At 45.9% G+C, this 18,778-nt stretch overlaps 2 protein-coding genes across 2 annotated transcripts; one reads left to right on the top strand and one right to left on the bottom strand.

Moving 5' to 3' along the window:
* Positions 1–2,172: 2,172 nt before the first annotated feature.
* LOC127785080 (protein HVA22-like) lies at positions 2,173–3,360 on the top strand. The gene is made up of 5 exons (XM_052312501.1): positions 2,173–2,303; positions 2,384–2,410; positions 2,536–2,658; positions 2,747–2,934; positions 3,077–3,360. Exons 1-5 carry the CDS (start codon positions 2,257–2,259, stop codon positions 3,079–3,081), a joined length of 390 nt encoding a protein of 129 aa, XP_052168461.1. The 5' UTR covers positions 2,173–2,256; the 3' UTR covers positions 3,082–3,360.
* A 5,304-nt stretch (positions 3,361–8,664) lies between these two features.
* On the bottom strand, positions 8,665–10,112 carry LOC127783569 (1-aminocyclopropane-1-carboxylate oxidase 1-like). The gene is made up of 2 exons (XM_052310757.1): positions 9,926–10,112; positions 8,665–9,787 (listed from the first exon to the last, which is right to left on the bottom strand). Exons 1-2 carry the CDS (start codon positions 10,037–10,039, stop codon positions 8,933–8,935), a joined length of 969 nt encoding a protein of 322 aa, XP_052166717.1. The 5' UTR covers positions 10,040–10,112; the 3' UTR covers positions 8,665–8,932.
* Positions 10,113–18,778: the final 8,666 nt, after the last annotated feature.

Consider the following 18,778-nt stretch of genomic DNA (forward strand, 5'->3'; position numbering starts at 1 on the left):
AAATAAAATAAAATCCAAAATTAGAAAAGAAAAGGAGAGTCCAAGTAGGAATACAATTTAAAAATAGCTGAAATTTGGAATTAAAAAAGGGAATATTAAAAGAAGAGTCCATATAAGAACCCAATACGAGATTAATTAAAATTCAGAATAAAAATAAAAATAAATTCGAAATTAGCAAAAGAAAATAAAGAGTTCAAGTAGGAATACAACTTAAAATTAGCTGAAATTTGGAATTAAAAGTAAGCAATATTGAAAGAAAAATCATATAAGAACCCAATACAAGATTAATTAAAATTTCGAATAAAAAATAAAATAATATCCAAAATTAGAAAAAATTAAAAGAGACTTCAAGTAGGAATACAATTTTGAAACAAATGAAATTGAAAATAAAAAAATAAAAACATTAAAAGAACACAATACTATTGTATTAACTAATTTTTTTTAAAAAAAATAAGATTACAATTAGGAATAAAATTTATAAATAACTAAAATTTGTGATAAAAATAAAGACTATTGAAAGAAAATACCATCTAAAACACATAATGAGATCAATTAAGTAACAGGCCTATAAACGAGTAGAGTGGTGGCGGTTGATACGACATATAAAAATTGTTAATGAAACACCAAATAGAATCCTAATGACGATTAAAAGAATCCTAATGACGATTAAAAGGAGGGACGTCAGGCATGCCGTGACGCAAACAAGTAAGGCGGTTGTCGGGACTTCTAGAACGTAAAAAAAATAAACCCCATTAATCATATTCGATTTTTAAAATCTCAATGACAATAAAAAGGAGAAGCAACGGGTGAAGTGTATAAGAGTATAGTTGCTACGGTTGATGGGACTTCTAGAAAATAAAAAATGAATTGCAACGATAGTTATGTTCGATTTTTAGAATCACAATGACAATAAAGAGTAGGCGGCAGACGGGCTGTAGAGGGGCATAGTGGCATCGTTTGTTGGGACTTCTAAAAATTATAAAAAATAAACTACAAGTCCAATTTTTAAAGGTTCGAAACTTCTAAAAAGTAAAAAAAAAACAATGATAATCATGTTCGATTTTAAAATCTCAATGACAATAAAGAAGGGAGATAGCGGGTGAGCCGTAGAGGAGTACAATGGCTAAACCGCTAACGGTTTGGCGGGACTTCTAAAAAGTAAAAATGAACCCAAACGATAATTATGTTCGATTTTTAAACTCTCAATGACAATAAAGAGAAGAGACAATGGACGCCAATTTTTAAAGATTCAAAGGAGAATGAATATAAATCGTGGTAGATCGAGCAAGCAAATAAAGAAGAAGATGATATAAGGGATATCAACTGGTATGACTTTTAAAAACTATATAATTAGAAACACGGGGATGATAAGGTTTGGTCTTTCAAAGACTTAAGACAATGAGATAGCTATTTAATAATTTTAAGTAAAATCATACTTAAAAAATATATGATTTTGTTTGTGTGCTAGCCGCGCAATTGTGCGGGCCACCCAACTAGTTTGTCTAATTCTACCTCCGTTTCATGTTATAAGACGTTTTAATTTTGGTCAAAGTCATACGGCTTTGAGTTTGACCAAGTTTGTAAAAAAAATAGTAACATTTTCAACTCAAGACAAATTTATTATAAAAATATATTCAATTATTGATTTGATGAAACTAATTTAGTATTATAAATATTACTATATTTGTCTATAAATTTAGCAGTTTAGGAAACGTGTGCGTGAAAAACGATAATGTAAAAGTTAAGAGAGTAAGGTAACAACATAAACCTAAACCTAGTATAAGTATGTTTTGTACAAGTACTCTATTATATTTCTTCCATACTATGAAAAATGAATATAATGGTACATGATGTGTCATGCTAGATTTGTTTTTTAAGACAGAATGTGTGAGGGAAAAAAAAGAGGAGATGGCCACCTGGCCTCATGAAAAGCCGCACCACGGCGTGTTGGTTGGCCCGAGAGGGCGAAGCACCAAGGCGACTCGCCACGCAAAGCGATTCGAGCCCGGCTGATCTGGTCGGGCCAGGCTCCGACCCACCCCGCCTTGGACGCCACGTCCAAGCTAGGCACCCGATGCCATCCCCCCGCATCGCCGTCAACTTGTAGCGCGCGGCTGCGACCGTATAAAACCACCCCGTTCCCTCAAGCAAGCTAAGGCCTATGCTACTGGATCTCTTCGCGTCCCATCTCCTAGCCCATCAAACTCCAAAATCAACCTTCGTTGAGTGATTTGGTTGGATATCGGAAGGAAAGAGATGGGTAAAACATGGGCACTCATTAGCCACCTCCATGCTTTTGCCGGGTATGTACGAGAATTGCAAATTCTAATTCATTTCGTTTTGTGATCATTTATTTGGCTAATTTGCGATGCTTCACATGCAGGCCAACCCTGACACTAATATACCCTCTGTAAGTGAACACTGCTAGTCTGTTACTCTGTTAGGCTGCTGATTTTACTTTACATCGCTGCCTGTGAATTTTCAGACTGTTGGTTTGTAGTTGGATGAGTATAAAAGAGTGTTGAATTGGATCAGGTACGCGTCGATCTGCGCGATGGAGAGCACGTCCAAGGTGGACGACGAGCAATGGCTGGCGTACTGGATACTGTACTCCCTCATCACCCTCATGGAAATGGCACTCCATAAAGTCTTGTACTGGTAATTAAATTCGTGGCACCGCCTCTATCTGCTCTGCAAACGGGTATGCAGATTGCAGAACTAGACCACATTAATTGTCGTCTTGCAGGATACCGTTATGGTACGAGGCGAAGGTCCTGTTCGTGGCGTGGCTGGTGCTGCCTCAGTTCAGGGGGGCGTCGTTCATCTACGACAAGTTCGTCAGGGAGCAGCTCAAGAAGAACAGGGTGAAGCTGCACGAACACCACGGCCATGGCCATGGCCACGCCGACGAGCACCAGTCGCACGTCGTCAGAGGTAAGCTACTACTCTACCAAAGTACTTTTGTGCTGATCATGTCAACACGGAGCGGCGCCATCTTTGGAGAATTTGGGTTTAGTTTTGTGTGTGAAGGCATCTAATGAACCTATCTGGATGTGCTGTTTTGCTGAACGCGCAGGCTGAGGATGGCGTGCACCGAGGAACGGATCGAATGTATGTTTGTTAATTAATCTGACGAAGGACAGAACCAAGCCGGTGAGGGCTCTTGTCGTTCACGAAATTATTAATGGTTTGGTTGATTCGTTGCTTGCGGTGTAAGAGGAGAAACAGAGAATTGGGACGAGAAATCAGTCTTTGTACATGCCAATTGCCTAATTTCTGATTCGTGACAAGAGTCCCTGTTCTTTGTAATCAATAAATTCGAATACAGAAATCACTGCGCCCCTACGGTGAACGATTAAAAAGGTCTTCATGATTTTATTCTGACTGGCATTTCGTTCTGATAGAAGTTCTAGTTTGAACATTATATTTGACAACCCAGTTTAAACTCCAACTCGGTTGGTTAACTATTTACGGCCCATGTAGGCAATAGGGCTCTAGACTAAAGAGGCTGAACAGCCCACATCTCTGCCATCCGGCCTACTCCAACCGCAGTCCAGCCCATCACGTTCCGTATAGGAATAAGTTCACTTTGTGACCCTCAAAAGTGATCGAAATTTAATCCACAACCCTAAACCACAAAACCGGATATCTTGACCCCCCAACTCTTAAAACCGGTGCAATTTGACTCCCTCGACGGTTTTGGAGGGCGGTTTCGCTGACGTGGCGCCTACGTGGCATCCCAGTCATCCAATAAATTGAAAAAATAAAGTGGGGCCCACCTGCTAGTGACACCCTCCTATATTCTCTCTCTTCTCGTTGGCAATGGCGACGGGAGGACGAGGGGAGTGGCGGCGACGGCGAGGTCGGCTCGCCCCTTCGCGCTTCAGGACACCCTGGCAATGGCGACGCTCGCCCGTCTCCTCCTCTCTCTCTCTCTCTTTCAGCTCTTCTCGGCGCCGACGAGAGAGATGCCGAGGCGCCGCCGCCAGTGCCAACCTCCACCACTGGCACGTGAGGTGGCCGGCGGTGCGCTTTCCCAACGACGACGATGTGGAGGACGAGCAGGAAGAGGAGGACCCGCCGGCGCACTCGGATTCGAGCCACTCGGAGCACGTGGGCTGGGTGTGCGCGGCCATCGTGGACGTCGTTGTGGTGGGCGCTGACGTGAGATATTGGCCGCGGCGACCGTCGAGCTCACCTGCTCATGCCCAATCCGACGAGCTCCCTCTCTTGCGCAGCTTGTGCTCTGGGAGGCGAGATGCATGCCATCTCTTGCCGTGGCGGAGGTGGTCTCTCTCCCTATCTCGCTGCCTCCCGTCGCCGGATGGGAGCTCGATCTCCAACCTCATTTCTTGCCCGCTCGAGCTTCGACCTCACCACTTCCTCGCGGCAGCAGATCCGTAGATCACCGAGATGGAAGCCACAGTGAGCTCCACCGGTCGCTGATGCCGCCTCTCCTTGCTCTGCCCTACCGCCTCCCTCTCCGTGCCACAGCGGGAAAAGGGTGTGGGCTTGCGGCATCACGGCAACCGCATCAGCTCCAACGGAGCATGGCAAGGGAGGATGGCTGGCTAGGAGCGGCTCCATCGGAGCGGCGGCGGCGGCAAAGGAAAAGGAAGCGGCGGAGACGTATGCCGACGCCGGACGCCGTCCCCACCGCCGGATGCCGACGCTGCCGCTCCCCGTCGTTGTGGCGGGCTCTAGATCGCCGGGTGCCGACGCCGGCGCTCCCCGGCGTTGGTGCCCTCCCCGCCCACCTCCGCAGCTCCGGCCTCGCCATCGCCGCCCACTGCCGCTCACTCTCTCTACCATCCCGCCCGCCGCCCAAAGGGGGAGAGAAAGAGAGAAGGGAGAGAGAGAGGAAGAAGGCCCACATGTCAGTTGGCCCACATTTCTTTTTTTGAATGACTAATGGGTCCCACGTATACTTTTTAATTCTATTGCCACGTAAGTGCCACGTCAACACCATGTGTAACGAAGACTCGGTCAATATCGCCACGTAGGTGCCACGTGGCGCCACGTCAGCGAAACCGTCCTCCAAAACCGCCTAGGGAATCAAATTGCACAGTTTTGGGAGTTTTGGGGTCAAGATATCCGGTTTTATGATTTAAGGTCACGGATTAGATTCCGATCACTTTTGAGGGTCACGAAATGAACTTATTCCTTCCGTATATGGCCCTCGGGAGAAACTGAAGGGCTCCATGCAGGCATGCAGTCGGCAAGAGTGCCCACGCGGCCCAGCACGGAGCCGCAAACTCAACAACCACCTGTCGAAACGGAAGGATTCCCGCATCGAGCGGCAGTCGGGAGCACAGGCGAGGACGCATTCCCGGCTTATCCATGCGGCCACGCCCACGCCGCCACGCGCGCAGGTAGCATCGACGTTTCGGCGACTAGGCGGTGAGACGCTGAGAGTGGAGCTCGAAAGGCGCCGCGCTCGCGCTTGCGCTTGCATGCACAAAGTCGGGGCCGCTGATCCGCGCGGGCACGATCAGTCCCGCCCCCTCTTGTCTCTACGTATATGTGTGTGTTTGTGTGTGTCTATATGTATATATATATATATATATATATGTATGTGTGTGTCTATATATATATATGTATGTATATATGTATGTATGTATGTATGTATGTATGTATATACACACACATATATACATATAAATTTTGTATTATACAAACTCATATCTCATTTGTCCTTATTTTTTTACCTTCGTACATATCCTTATACATCGGCCAATCCCCTATATATATAAGTTTACCATAGTTGGGCACTATTCGTCCATGGTTTCATGATAAGCATGCTCGCGACAAGAGGGGGGCTTTTATCCGAGGTGGACGAGGGAGGGGATCGTGCAAACTAACCTTGCGTGTGGCTCGGATTTCAGGCGCAGTGAGCAAAGGCTTAGCTCTTGCACGGGAGTGAGCGCATACTAACTATGCAGAGGTATATTGTGCTCTATCATTTCTATTTGTATTTCATATCCAGCTGAGGGCAACGCCAATCTGAACAACACGTCGGCTAGCGGCAGATGAGGCGCCGGCGCCGGGGCACATATATAATATGACTATGCCGACATGTTTAGCCACATTTTTTAGCTTTAAAGCGATTTGCGGTTCGTAATTCCGTTGAATACTCAATAAGAACGAAGAGATTGTGAGTGTGAGGCGAAGCCAGCCGGCACATACTATGACAGAGCGGCCGGCAAGGCTTCTTTAATCTAATTAATTAATAATCTTCGTCGTGGTCTCGTGGAGATGTTCGATCTGCGAAAAAACGCGGTTCTATACCGACCTACCCTGTCCCTTTCTTATCTACAACTAATATAAATATTTGGATTTTTCCGGTCATCACATCGTAATCACAGATTTTCGTCCGTCATTAATCGCGCTAAACTCATCCGATCCGATTCATCCACCCGATTCTGTTTTGATTCGGTCCATATAGAAGTACAATACAAGCCCAAACTGTGATTTCAGTATTCTAGGTCTATCTACAAGCTCATACTCACACCAATTCCAATCTAATCTATCTTATAACTTAACTAATTAAAAGATTCATATTTTTTCAATCGTTGGTGCGCACCAGCAACCCCGCCCTCGAATCCCAATCGCAAGCCAAAAAAAAAAAAAAGAAAGTCCGATTCAATCAATGGCGCGGACAAAAAAAACCCGTAAAAAAGGGCGATAAAAAAATCCGCTTCATCCGTCGGCGACATCACGCGTGCCCCCTCTCCAAATCCCAAACCACCATAATCCAAACCAAAAACAAAATACTAATCCAAATCAGAATCATCACAAAATCATCTGAAATCTAAAATACCGAAAATTAGAACCATACTATTATAATTTTGTAAAATTTAAGATATGCCATTAGGACTCATGTGGGTCCTTCAATAACGTGGGTCCTACATATCATTGAGATATCGATGACATATCTCAAACTTTGTAAAATTATAATGACATGATTCTAAATTACCCAAAAAATAGATCATAGGAAATCAACAAATTATAGTACAAAACAAATCACACTGGAGAGGGAGGGCGAGCGCTGCTCCTTGCCGGACCTCCACGCCGCCTTGCTACCGGGAGCCGTCGACCGGCTGCTGCTCTAGGGATCCGCCGAGCCGCCACTGGGCCGCCGCCGCCGTTTCCCCTTCTTCTAGCTGGGTGGAAGGATCGAGATGCGCCCTCGCTCTGGGAGCCGTGCGCCGTTCTCTCACTCCGCTCAGGTCCACCGCTCTGGGCGTTTTTTTTAAAAAAAACAGAAACAGGCAGTCAGGCACTCGTATTGCAGACAAGGCTTTTTTCCTTTTTTTTTCTTTGATCAAGAACGATTCATCATTTTTACAATTGTAATTTGGAAATATTATAGTATATATCTTATAACTAATTAAAAATTCGTAATTTTGCGTTCGTCACCTCTCTTTTCGTCCGTCCGTTCTATCCCAATTCGATGTTGTTAGCGATGAAAAAAATTGCAAAAAAGAAGAAGAAAGAAACCCAATAAAGCACCCATGAATTCACACCCGATTCATTACTGAACAAAATCCAATCGGACAATCAACCGATTGAGAAAAAGAACATGAAGAAGAACAAAAACATCACCGGGAAAGCCGCCAACGTCGTCGTCGCCACCGGATCCGTCCACGAGGCGCCATCAGTGAAGCCGGATCGGCGATGTCTACGTTGCAGTTGGATCCGCCGCAGGAAGCCGCCGGCACTGGATCTGCCCGAGGGAAACCACCGACGCCGCCGGATCTTGAGGGTGGAGAGGGTGCCTTCCCTGAGAGGAAGGGACGGCCATCGAGGCCGACGGGGAGAGGGAGGAGGAGGAGGGACGACTGTCACCGTCGTCTCCTCCGCACCCCGCCATCGTCGCGCCGTGCAGGCGAGATGGGAGGGAAAGGGGGAGAGGGAGCGGCGCGCTAGTGGGGAGAGGGGAGAAGAAGGGAAGCTGCGCCACTGGAGGGGAGAGATGGCGCCGGTGGGGAGAAAGGGACATGCGGCGTCGGGCGGGGGAGGCTGCCAGCGGTGGGAGGGGGGATGGGAGTGAATGAATCTAGGGTTAGTGTTTTGATTAATTTTGGGTGCCCACTATTTATTTAGGTTAGGATTAATCTGGACCGTCCATTCGATCGGATGGCTCCAACTTCACCCGCGTTGGACCGTCGGCCTGGTGGGTAGCCGGATGGACCGCGCGTAGCAGAGGATGCAAAATGGACTTGAACGCTGAAGGAAACAAGGCCAGCCACATAGAATAGACAAGAGGGAACGAGATGAACTTTTCTATATTCGGCCCAAACCTAAAAGGAAGGATTTTGATTCTTTTTCTAATTAAATAATTGTTAAATGATGTTTGTATTATTAAAATTAGCAATTTAAGCTCTGAAAATTTCAATAAAATTCTAAAGAGTGTAACTAACCATGGAGTATTTAATAAAATTAAATTTAATCATGTCATTTTATTTCTGATACTTGCTTTACTTGTAAATTGATTTAATTATATATATACCTACTTAAAAATACTAAATATTTCAGCAAATTTATATTTTAAATAATTGCATATTTTCTGGTCTATACACTTCCCGTTGCAACGCACGGGCACTTTTGCTATATAACACAAAAACGAAAATTATCAGAAATCACCACGATATAGAACTGGAGTAGATAATAAACCGTACACGGTACAGCACGCCGCACAAGCTATCAAGTACCACACGAGGACAGCCGACAAAGATACATGGCCGTACGTGCAACAGCACGCCACACCAACTGACAATTATCCAAGGTGACGAGACGACGACGACGGAGCTTAATTTATTCAGGTAGAAAACGCGAGCTGAGTAGCTGACCATGCACGCACTGATCACTACGAACACGACTAAACCTTACTGACACCGACCCGGTAGGGGTCGCTGTGGTACACACGCTATCAAGCGATGGCAATGCGGTTGGGGGTCTCGGTCTCCATGGCCTTGAACGCCTCGAACCGGGGCTCCTTGGCCTCGAACTTGTGGCGCACGTACAGCTTCATGTAGTCCTCGAACACGAACTTGGGATACGTCTCGCCGGCCTCCTCCTCCTTCACCAGCGCCGGCGCCGGGGAGATGACGGCGTCGCTGCCAGGGTTGTAGAAGGACGCGATGGACATCCTGTTGCCGTCGGTCTGCGCCACCACCCGGTGCATCACGCTCTTGTACCTGCCGTTGGTGATCACCTCCAGCTGGTCGCCGAGGTTGACGACGATGGAGTGGCGCATGGGCGGCACGTCCACCCACTCGCCGTCCTTGAGCAGCTGGAGGCCACCGACGCGGTCGTCCTGGAAGAGCAGGATGATGCCGCCGGCGTCGGTGTGGGCGCGGAGGCCCTTGACGAGGTCGGGGCGCGGGCACGGCGGGTAGCTGCTGACCTTGGTGCCGAAGGTGGGTGCGCCCGCGGGGCCACGGAAGGCCTTGGTGAGGTAGCCCTTCTCGAGGCCGAGGTTCTCGCAGAGCAGGTCCAGTAGCCGCTCCGCCAGCGTCTCCAGCTCCGCCGCGAAGCGCTTCATGAGGCGCCTGTAGTCGTCGTCGAGGTCGGGTATGTCGGCGATGTTGGACTCCGGGAGGTGGCGGACGAAGAAGGTGCTCTCCCAGTCCAGCTTCTCCGCCTTATTCACGTCGTCGCAGCCTTCCTTGAGCGTCTTGCTCGCGAACTCGAGGAACCTCTGCTCGCGCACACGCTTGTAGTGGTCCTTGGTCATCTTCTCCACCTCGTCCATCAGCTCCGTCGAGATGCCGTGGTTCAGGATCTGCACGATATATACGCACCGCACCAACAGATCAAACAAGAGAACATGCATCTAGTTGGTTTAGAAGAAACTGAATTCTACATGCATCTTGATTTCTATTTCTACATGTGTTTAGTATTCAATCGCACAGTTTTCTACCTCAAAGAAGCCCCAGCTCTCGCATGCGTCGCGGAGCAGCCCCATCGCCGCGGGCCTCTCTGCCCCGTCGAGCAGACTCATGTCGATGATCGGGAACGACAATGCTGCCGCCATGCTAGCTAACTCTCAAGTTCCTCTCTTTCACCAGCTGGGTTGTGTATTAAGAATCTAGTGAGGAAGTGAGTAGGTGAGCCAAGCCTCTGGTGCTATTTGTAGGCATTTGGTCAGTCTTTGAAATGCAGTCACTTCCAAAAATTGGCAAATCAGTATCGTTATCAATACAAATATGTTGCATTTAAAAAGATATTAATTCTTGATATTAGCATGATATTATCACATATTATGTTTTTAAAACGAAATTAGTTTTGACATATTCTAATGCTACGAATCTAGATAAAGTACTTATCAAATTCATAGTCGTAGAATATATTACATCCTCTGCTAAATGCACTTAGTTTTGGAAGGAGGGAGTATCCGTTACCCAGCACTATTTCAATAGAAACTGAAAGGGTTAGATCACAACTGGAGTATATTACTATCCTACTAACTAATTTTCCTCTTATATTTTTTTCTCCTCCCCATCTCTCACGACAACCGTTGTGGTTCATGCACGTTGTGTAAAACAAGTTTTCGCTCTTTATAATTTATTGTTGTGCAAGCCTTTTGCGTGACGAAAAAAAATCATATTGACTAATAAGCTTAATAACATTTGAAATATTTTTGTATTAAATGTTACTAGTGTAGCTATAGTATACTTCCCTCCATCCCAGAATATAGCAACCTATAACTGGATGGGACATATCCTAGTACTACGAATCTGGACAGAGAAATATGTCCCATCCGGTTTTAGATTACTATATTCTGGGACGGAGGGAGTAGTAATTATTGTGTAACTGCTTTTTCCTCGAATATGTCTATATCGGTATTGGAGGATCAACCAATGAGCTAGGCTAAGGACCATGGAGTTACCAGGGGCGGATATCTAAGGTAGTCTCTCCCCGACGCAAAGGATGTTCGGTGAAATTTTTATATTTAGGTTTTAGCTTATACTGTTAGTTGTAATTACTTGATAATTAAGAGCCGCTGACAATATAATTTGTATAAGAAACCTGGTGACATCCTCAGGAGCTCAAGAACGGATGACGGCACCAAGCTGCCCCATTTCCACGGTGGGGAATCCTTGTTCCTATATCGCGGATAGTTATCCTTGAGATTCCTGATTTCTCTATATAAGTCCATTTGAAACTACACAGATGATTTCATGAAAAACATTAAATAGTGAGAATCAATCTGAGATTGATAAGGGGCGATCGGTCGCCCCTAGCGATCAGCCCGTCCCCCCTCCCCTCCCTCCACCTGGTTTTCTTTTTTGGCACCGTATTACTTTTCTATTTTAGTAAATTTATGCACCTAAAGTTTATACACATCAAGTTTACACATCTAAAGTTTAGAGACCCAAAGTTTATAAGTCAAAAGTTTATATATCCGATTCAAATTTGAATTGGAATTCAAATATTTTTTATATATAGTATTTCTTTACATCTAAAGTTTATACACCTAAAGTTTATAGACCCAAAGTTTATAAGTCAAAAGTTTACATACCCATTTCAAATTTGAATTTGAATTCAAATATTAGTTTATAGACCCAAAGTTTATAAGTCAAAAGTTTACATACCCGTTTAAATTTGAATTTGAATTCAAATATTAGTTTATAGACCCAAAATTTATAAGTCAAAAGTTTATATACCCGTTTCAAATTTGAATTTGAATTTAAATATTTTTTATATATAGTATTTCTATATATAATTTTTTCTAACTTTGTTTTTTTATTTTTTAAAATTTTATAGTATACTGTAGTAGAAAGAGAATAAGGGGAGGAGAAAGGGGGAGAGGAGGGAGCTTATATGGGGAGGGGCGCATTAGCCTTACCCGAATAAATCCCTCCAAGTAAAAATGCTCGCGCGCTCAGCCGTAACGGCATAATGTGCCTTACTCGATGCTGACTTATACTTCCCACATCCCACAATGTTCCTATCTAGTATGCGATAAAACATTTCCTTGTACAATGAATCTGGACAGGCTATTCAGATTCATTTAGAAAATATCCTCTATCCAGATTTATTGTACTAGAAAATATCCTATTGCATACCAGATAGTACTCTATCCGTCTTAAATTATAAGGTTTACATTTTTATACGGTTTTCAACAATATATTTTGACCATTAATTTATTGTATGTTATGTTTCCAATGAATATATGAAATTAACATCAAATGAAAGTAATTCAAAATATGAATTTAGTTATATAGCATGCATAACACTTAGCATAGATATTGTTAATATAATCATTAGTCAAAAGTTACCTGGCTTGATTATTCTTTTAGTGGTAGGCGACGTACCCGTCGACAGCGAGGCGCCTGTGGTGACTTCATCAATCTCAAGATATGCCGGTCCAGTCTTCCGGAGGTGCTCATAGGGGTAGGGTGTGCGTGTATGCATTCATAGGGGTGAGTGTGTGTGGAGATTATGGTTACCCCATATCTACATGGCAGTTATATTCCAGCTGGATATACAGTACCAAATATAGATAGAATATCTTTATGAGGACTCGGGTTAGATTCTAAACTTGTATATCAAGAAAGTACCTAGGATCCTAGTCGGTTACGATTGTATTTTATCTGTAATCCCATATTCCGTTAGGATATGGACTATACTTTGTATTACGGATTCCTTCCCCTATATAAGGAGGGTCCGTGTGCCTCTTGGGGTACGATTCTTTTTTCTCCCAATCATACAATCAATAACACACTCGGCGGAATCATCCCCGGACAGGAGTAGGGTATTACTTCTTGAATAAGAAGGCCTGAACCTGTATAAAATTCCTTGTCTCCAAACCCATCCACTTTCCTAGCTTGATAGCCACCCTCTTTTATTATTGCTGAAATCTTGTTTCGACAGTTGGCGCGCCAGGTAGGGGAAGCGTCAAGTTTTTGCCGACTAAGTGCGATGGGTTCCGTTTCTGGCATCGACGACTTCACCTTCTCTCCCGGGCAGGCGTTCCGGTTCGGCAGCCTCAACTTCATCACCAATGACTTTGGCAAGATCTCTCTCCTTGACTCGGATTTGAACCAGTCGGGGAGAGACCAGGTCCCCGTGCCGTTCGGTATTCCGAACTCGGCCGAGGCCTACTCCAAGATCATATCTTCCGAGTCGGCTTCAAACCACTCGGACAAGATCCAATTTACTCCTCCGCGGACAGATCAAGACGTCGAGTCCTATCCCTCAATCTTGATGAAACTTCCTAATGACTTGGCCGCCGTCTTCACAGCCAAAACATCTCCCACTCGGAGATCTAGGCGAGCTCCGGCATCGGCCCCGATCCAGTCTAGATCCAGGGAGGTTGGCGTTATACTCCAACCTCTTGGGACAGTCTCGACGGAAGAGTTAGATGGTTACCTTAGCTCCCCCGGCGTCAGTTCTCGACCAACCGAGATCCTCGACTACGACGATTTCGGCTACCACTACGACCACGGCGACCTCGACAACTTCGACGACAGCTATGAGGATAACTACACGCCCCTCTTCTTCGGCGTATTCATGGCTGACAACGAAACGGAGGAACAGCGCCAAGCCTGAGAAGCGGGCCAAGATCGCGCACGGCAAGAAGCTGAACGTCGCCGACTGGAGGAAGAGCGACAGCGACAGGAGCAAGAACGACTACATCGTGAGCAACAAGATCGCGAACGGATTGCAAAGGAGGCTGAAGATCGACGGCAACGCGCCTTGGAATCTGGGCGCCGAGCGAGAGAGCTCATTGGGCAACAAGACGTCGACGGGACAGCGGTCTTTCGCACCCCCCAGCAGAACGTGGTTGCAGCAATCACTCTCCTCGACACCCTCCTCAAGGAAGACGCACTCAACCAAGTCGATCATGTTGTCAACATCTTGAACCAGACGAAGACCATGATCGCTGCCTCGGTTCCAGCCAACTCCGCAAGCACCCACACCCCGACTGGTAGCCGAGTCCCTCACTTCCGATCTCATGATTATCATCAGCCAAGCCTCAGCATCACCGGCACAGGATCTAGTCGCAGGAGCAGGGGTCACGACGAACGATCTGTTCACTCGCCTCCCGAACGTCACAGGGAGCGCCGAGCTAAACGGCCTCACTCTCCACCTCGCCAGCGTCCCGTCGACCTTCGCGACACGATCAACCAGCGCCGTGCAGCACGAGGTCACCGCCATTCACCAAATCGCTACAACGACAACGTGGATGGAGTAGCTGCCTTCACTAACGACCTGCGTCGAGTGGATTGGCCAGCCGGCTTTAAGCCGACTGGAATCGAGAAGTATGACGGCACCACTAATCCGGAGTCTTGGCTCACCGTCTACGGACTCGCAATCCGTGCAGCAGGAGGAGACAGCAAGGCCATGGCAAATGTGGACCCCCGTTTTATAACAGGAATCATTCGTGTAAACAGTACCATTTCCCTGGATCAATAGTCTGGTACACACGAGTTCATAGCTGAAATACCAAAAGCACATACACGAGAGTCTAGTACTACTTATTACATCATAAGCCCGCAGGCATTGTCTTAAATCATCGGACCGAGCGGTCCGGAATACATCCAAAAACAGAAATAGATAAGGCAGCGGAATTCAGGCAGCGGCATGCCATTGCCACAGGCAACGACCGTACTAAGACCTACTGAGCGCCATCGTCTTCATTTCCCTCCTGGTAGTATGCATAGGGATCCTCCGAAGCTTCATCTCCCGCTTCTGATTAATTTTATATTTGCAAGGGTGAGTACCAACCGTACTCAGCAAGCCACCACAGCAACAATGCATATGAAAGGGGTATTTCAAAGGATGGCTATGGCTCTTTTGCGCAAAGCCAGTTTTGTAATTCTTTTTACAAACCTAAGACCTAGCATTGACTGATCAAATTTTAGTACCAGTGTTTGTATTTAAACAACGACGGTTCTGTCCACCATCCATTGTGATCCCAAGGATAGTTTCCCGCCATTGAGTCGTTATGGTTTTCTGAGGACACCCACTTTCCCCCTTCTCAGGAAGTGGCTTCAACAGCATAAAAATTCGTCATGCAACAACCCATCCCACACAAGTTAAGAATTTAGAGACTAGCCAAGTGTAATTCATGTCCCGGTGCTCAATAACCGCGAGCACGGCTATTCGAATAGATTTGGTTTACTCACACTGCAGTGGATGTACACTTTACCCACACTCCGCGACTGCCCAACACATGAGCCTCGTCCCAACACATGAGACGTATCACGGCAAAGCTTTTCGATAACCTCGCATTGGCAGTACCCGCTCCATGAACCTTACATCCTCATGCACTCTAGGCATACACGGTTTCTAGCAGTGAGAGGAGTTCTGGCGCACCCGGGAAGAAAGGACTCACACATGCATTAAGTTATAATTATGTTTAAATTCTCACATGGCAGTCCTACCGATGGCGACACCACTGTAGACACCCGCCTCGCGGTTCTACCAATGGCTGCCCCACCGTAGAGCCCCTGCCTCACACATCAAGAAACCACTATGCATGGATACTGCCTCCGCTCTGCTATCTATTCCACTAGGTCTATCCCCATACGAGAAGTGCGGTTGTACGAGGGTCGTTTCATGCTTAACTTCATGGCTCGGTCCTTAATTGACCAGGGACGGCACTAGCCTTTTTCCGGATACCACCCAAATCCTCCATCCGCCCCAGTCGAAAACATTTGTTTAGTTTCATTTTCCTTTCACAAATCATGTCATCAATATCATGGCAATGTGGTGCTCATGTCTCCACATGCCGCATCTCAATTACCTTCCCAAAGGTAATTGCCCAAGCATATAGCATTTGATAAATATGAGTATGCATAAATCTAGAGTAGCATTTCTAAGCATTTGTCATAGTTGACTAGGGACTTATACGTAAATCATGGTTACAAGGATTTAAGGGTAAACAATAGTCAAGGCATGGCATAATCACAAGTAGGATGTTCATCATTGCTTGAAATTTTATTTGTAAACAAAACAATTTCGCAATTGGGATCAATATGTTCAAAGAATAGTGATGACTTGCCTTGCTCAAGGTCTTGCGGGTCTTGGCCTTCACCCGGATCCGCGGCTCCCTCGGTCTCTATAGTTACGTGTGTAAGAACGATTTGAATTCGATTAGAATTCAAACAAAATCCAAATAATGACCGAATTGAAAAACGAGCGCGGGAGGTGAATTCTTTATAAGCTACTTTATTCGCGAAGTGGAATTATTCTTCTGCCTAAGATATTTTGTAATTTATAGTCATGTCCTAAGACTCATCGAATTATTGAGTTCTTAATCACATGTAAATTATTACCGCGAAATTGATTTCGTAGGGAGATTACTAAAAATAATCTATAATCTATAGGAGTTCATCAATTAGATTTTCATTAATCCTATATTTAAATGCTAGTACTTTAGGTATTTAATTAGTAAGAATTCATCTAACTATATTTTCATTAATCCCATAATTAACTTTCGCAATTCTACGACTATAATTAACCTACGATTAAATTCTTAACTATTTTGAATTTTCTAAACTTCTAAATTTTACTCAAACGCCTATTTATTTTCTTTTTCTTTCTTTCTTTTTCTTTTTCCCTTTTTTTTTCTTTCCTTTCTCTTTTCTTTTCTCTCTTTTTCCTCTCCTCTCTTTCTTTTTCTCTCTCTTCTCTCTTTTCTTTTCTTTTTCTCTCTTTTTCTCTCTTTTCTCTCCTCCCGGCTCCTTTCTTTCTTTTCCTTCTCTTCCTCTCTTCTCTTTCGGCTCCTTCTCAATCTCTCTCTCATCCTGCCTACCGAGACCGGCTGAGGAAAAGGAAAAAGGCGGCGGCGGCACGGTTTACCGGCGGCAACGGCAACAGCGGCGGCGCACGGCGGCTGCGACGGCGGCGGGGAACGCGGCACGGCCAAGGCGCGGCGCGGCGCGGCGGCTTTGTGGCGGCAGCGCGGCGGCTCTCTGCGACGGCGCGGCGGCATGGAGGCGGCGGCGCGTCGGCGTGGAGGCGACGACGTGGTGGAGTAGGTAGAGGAGAGGAGGTGAGGATGGAGGGAAAGAGTGGGAATAGTGGGGTTTATATATGAGAGGGGAAGAGATAAGGGGGAGAGGGGAAAGGGGAGACGCGACGGCGGCGCGCGGCGCGGCGCGGGGCGCATGGCGACGCGACAGCGACGGCGACGCGTGATGTGACAGCGATGGCGACGACGCGCGGTGATGCGACGGCGCGCGGCGATGCGACGGCGACGGCGACGGCGCGCGGCACGGCAGGCGGCAGCGGCGCGGCGCGGGGCGCGAGGCGCGGCAGGCAGCAGCAGCGGTGCGCGACGCGAGGCGTGGGGCACGGGTGCGGCGACACAACGGCCGCGCGGCGACGGCGATGGGACGGCGGCGCGGCGACGGCGATGATGACAGGCGGCGCGGCACGGGGCTCGGGCAGCAGGCGCGCGGGGCAGCGTGATGGCGACGGCCGGCAGCGGCGGCACGGGGCTCGGCACGGCGTCGGCACGGCAGCGGGGCAGGGTTAGGCTAGGGAACCTCGTTGAACACCTGGTGGCCGATGAATAGTGACCCTTTTCTATTAACCCGATTTTGGCCATTTATTATTTAGATTTGATTCTTTAATTCCCAGTTTTTGCATAAATAAAATATATTCAATATTTGTGCCATTCCAACCCATGGATCCATTCGAGATTATTTTTACCCATATTTTATTTTTATATAATTTTCTTGAATTTAATTAGAGTTAATTCTTATTCCGTCACCTTTAAATTTAATTTATACAAATGTGGTTGTAATAATATTTTACTCATTTCTATCCTTACCAACTCTTATTTTAAATTGCACTTTAATTATTTATTTTGTCGATTTACTTTTTAGGTTTTATTACTAACTAATTATCCATTATTTGCGATTTATAAACTCCGAAATCAAATTCCAATAAAATAATCGAACAAAATCGGCATGATGCAATTTATTCAAAAAGTTTTTGAAGGCCCATATTTTTGGAGTTTAGATTTTTGTCGATCTAATTTTTAGGGTGTTACAAACCTACCCCCTTAAATAAATCTCATCCCAAGATTTTCTTACCAGTTCTCGAATAGATGTGGGTATTCCGTCCTTAAGAACTCCTCACTTTCCCAGGTGGCTTCATCCTCGATGTGATTACTCCATTGTACCTTGTACATATGCCACACTTTGCTCCTAGTCCTCTTCTCGGCTCTATCCAATATCCGGACCGGATGCTCTGGATACGTGAGGTCATTGCTAAGGTGAATTTCTTCCAACAGAGCTTGTTCTTCCGGCACTCGTAAGCATTTCTTTAATTGAGACACATGGAAGACTGGGTGCACATCGGCGATATTTTCTGGCAGCTGCAACTGATATGCAACTTCTTCTCTTCTAGCCGTGATTTGAAAGGGTCCCACATATCTTGGTGCTAGTTTTCCCTTAACCTTAAACCTTTTTGTTCCCCTCATCGGAGAAACTTTGAGATATACGTAATCTGTCACGCCCGGAATTTCTATCCAAAATTCCAAACGCTTACATGTGTGTGAACCCTCGTCCAGGAATCTGCCGAGGCACACAATAACAAATTGATAATAGAGTACAATTATTACTCTAATTATTAAGCGAATAAAATGTCATTACAGAGGTAGATAGTTCCTCTCAATCAATAAAGATCTAAGCAGCGGAAAAAAAAAAGATAAACGGCGCAGACGATTCCACTCCACAGGCAGCTTGACCAGGGCTACGCCTAATCATCCACACCATCAGCATCACTGTAGAACTCCTCCTCTGATGAATGA

Source organism: Oryza glaberrima, chromosome 9 (genome assembly GCF_000147395.1).
Source record: "Oryza glaberrima chromosome 9, OglaRS2, whole genome shotgun sequence".
In the NCBI taxonomy this organism is placed as follows: Eukaryota; Viridiplantae; Streptophyta; class Magnoliopsida; order Poales; family Poaceae; genus Oryza; species Oryza glaberrima.

Coding starts and splice junctions, on each gene's coding strand:
- LOC127785080 (XM_052312501.1), top strand. CDS start 2,257: ATGGGTAAAACATGGGCACTCATTAGCCACCTCCATGCTTTTGCCGG. Junction 2,304..2,383: donor CACCTCCATGCTTTTGCCGG/GTATGTACGAGA, acceptor CTTCACATGCAG/GCCAACCCTGACACTAATAT. Junction 2,659..2,746: donor CTCCATAAAGTCTTGTACTG/GTAATTAAATTC, acceptor GTCGTCTTGCAG/GATACCGTTATGGTACGAGG.
- LOC127783569 (XM_052310757.1), bottom strand. CDS start 10,039: ATGGCGGCAGCATTGTCGTTCCCGATCATCGACATGAGTCTGCTCGAC. Junction 9,788..9,925: donor AGAGCTGGGGCTTCTTTGAG/GTAGAAAACTGT, acceptor TATATCGTGCAG/ATCCTGAACCACGGCATCTC.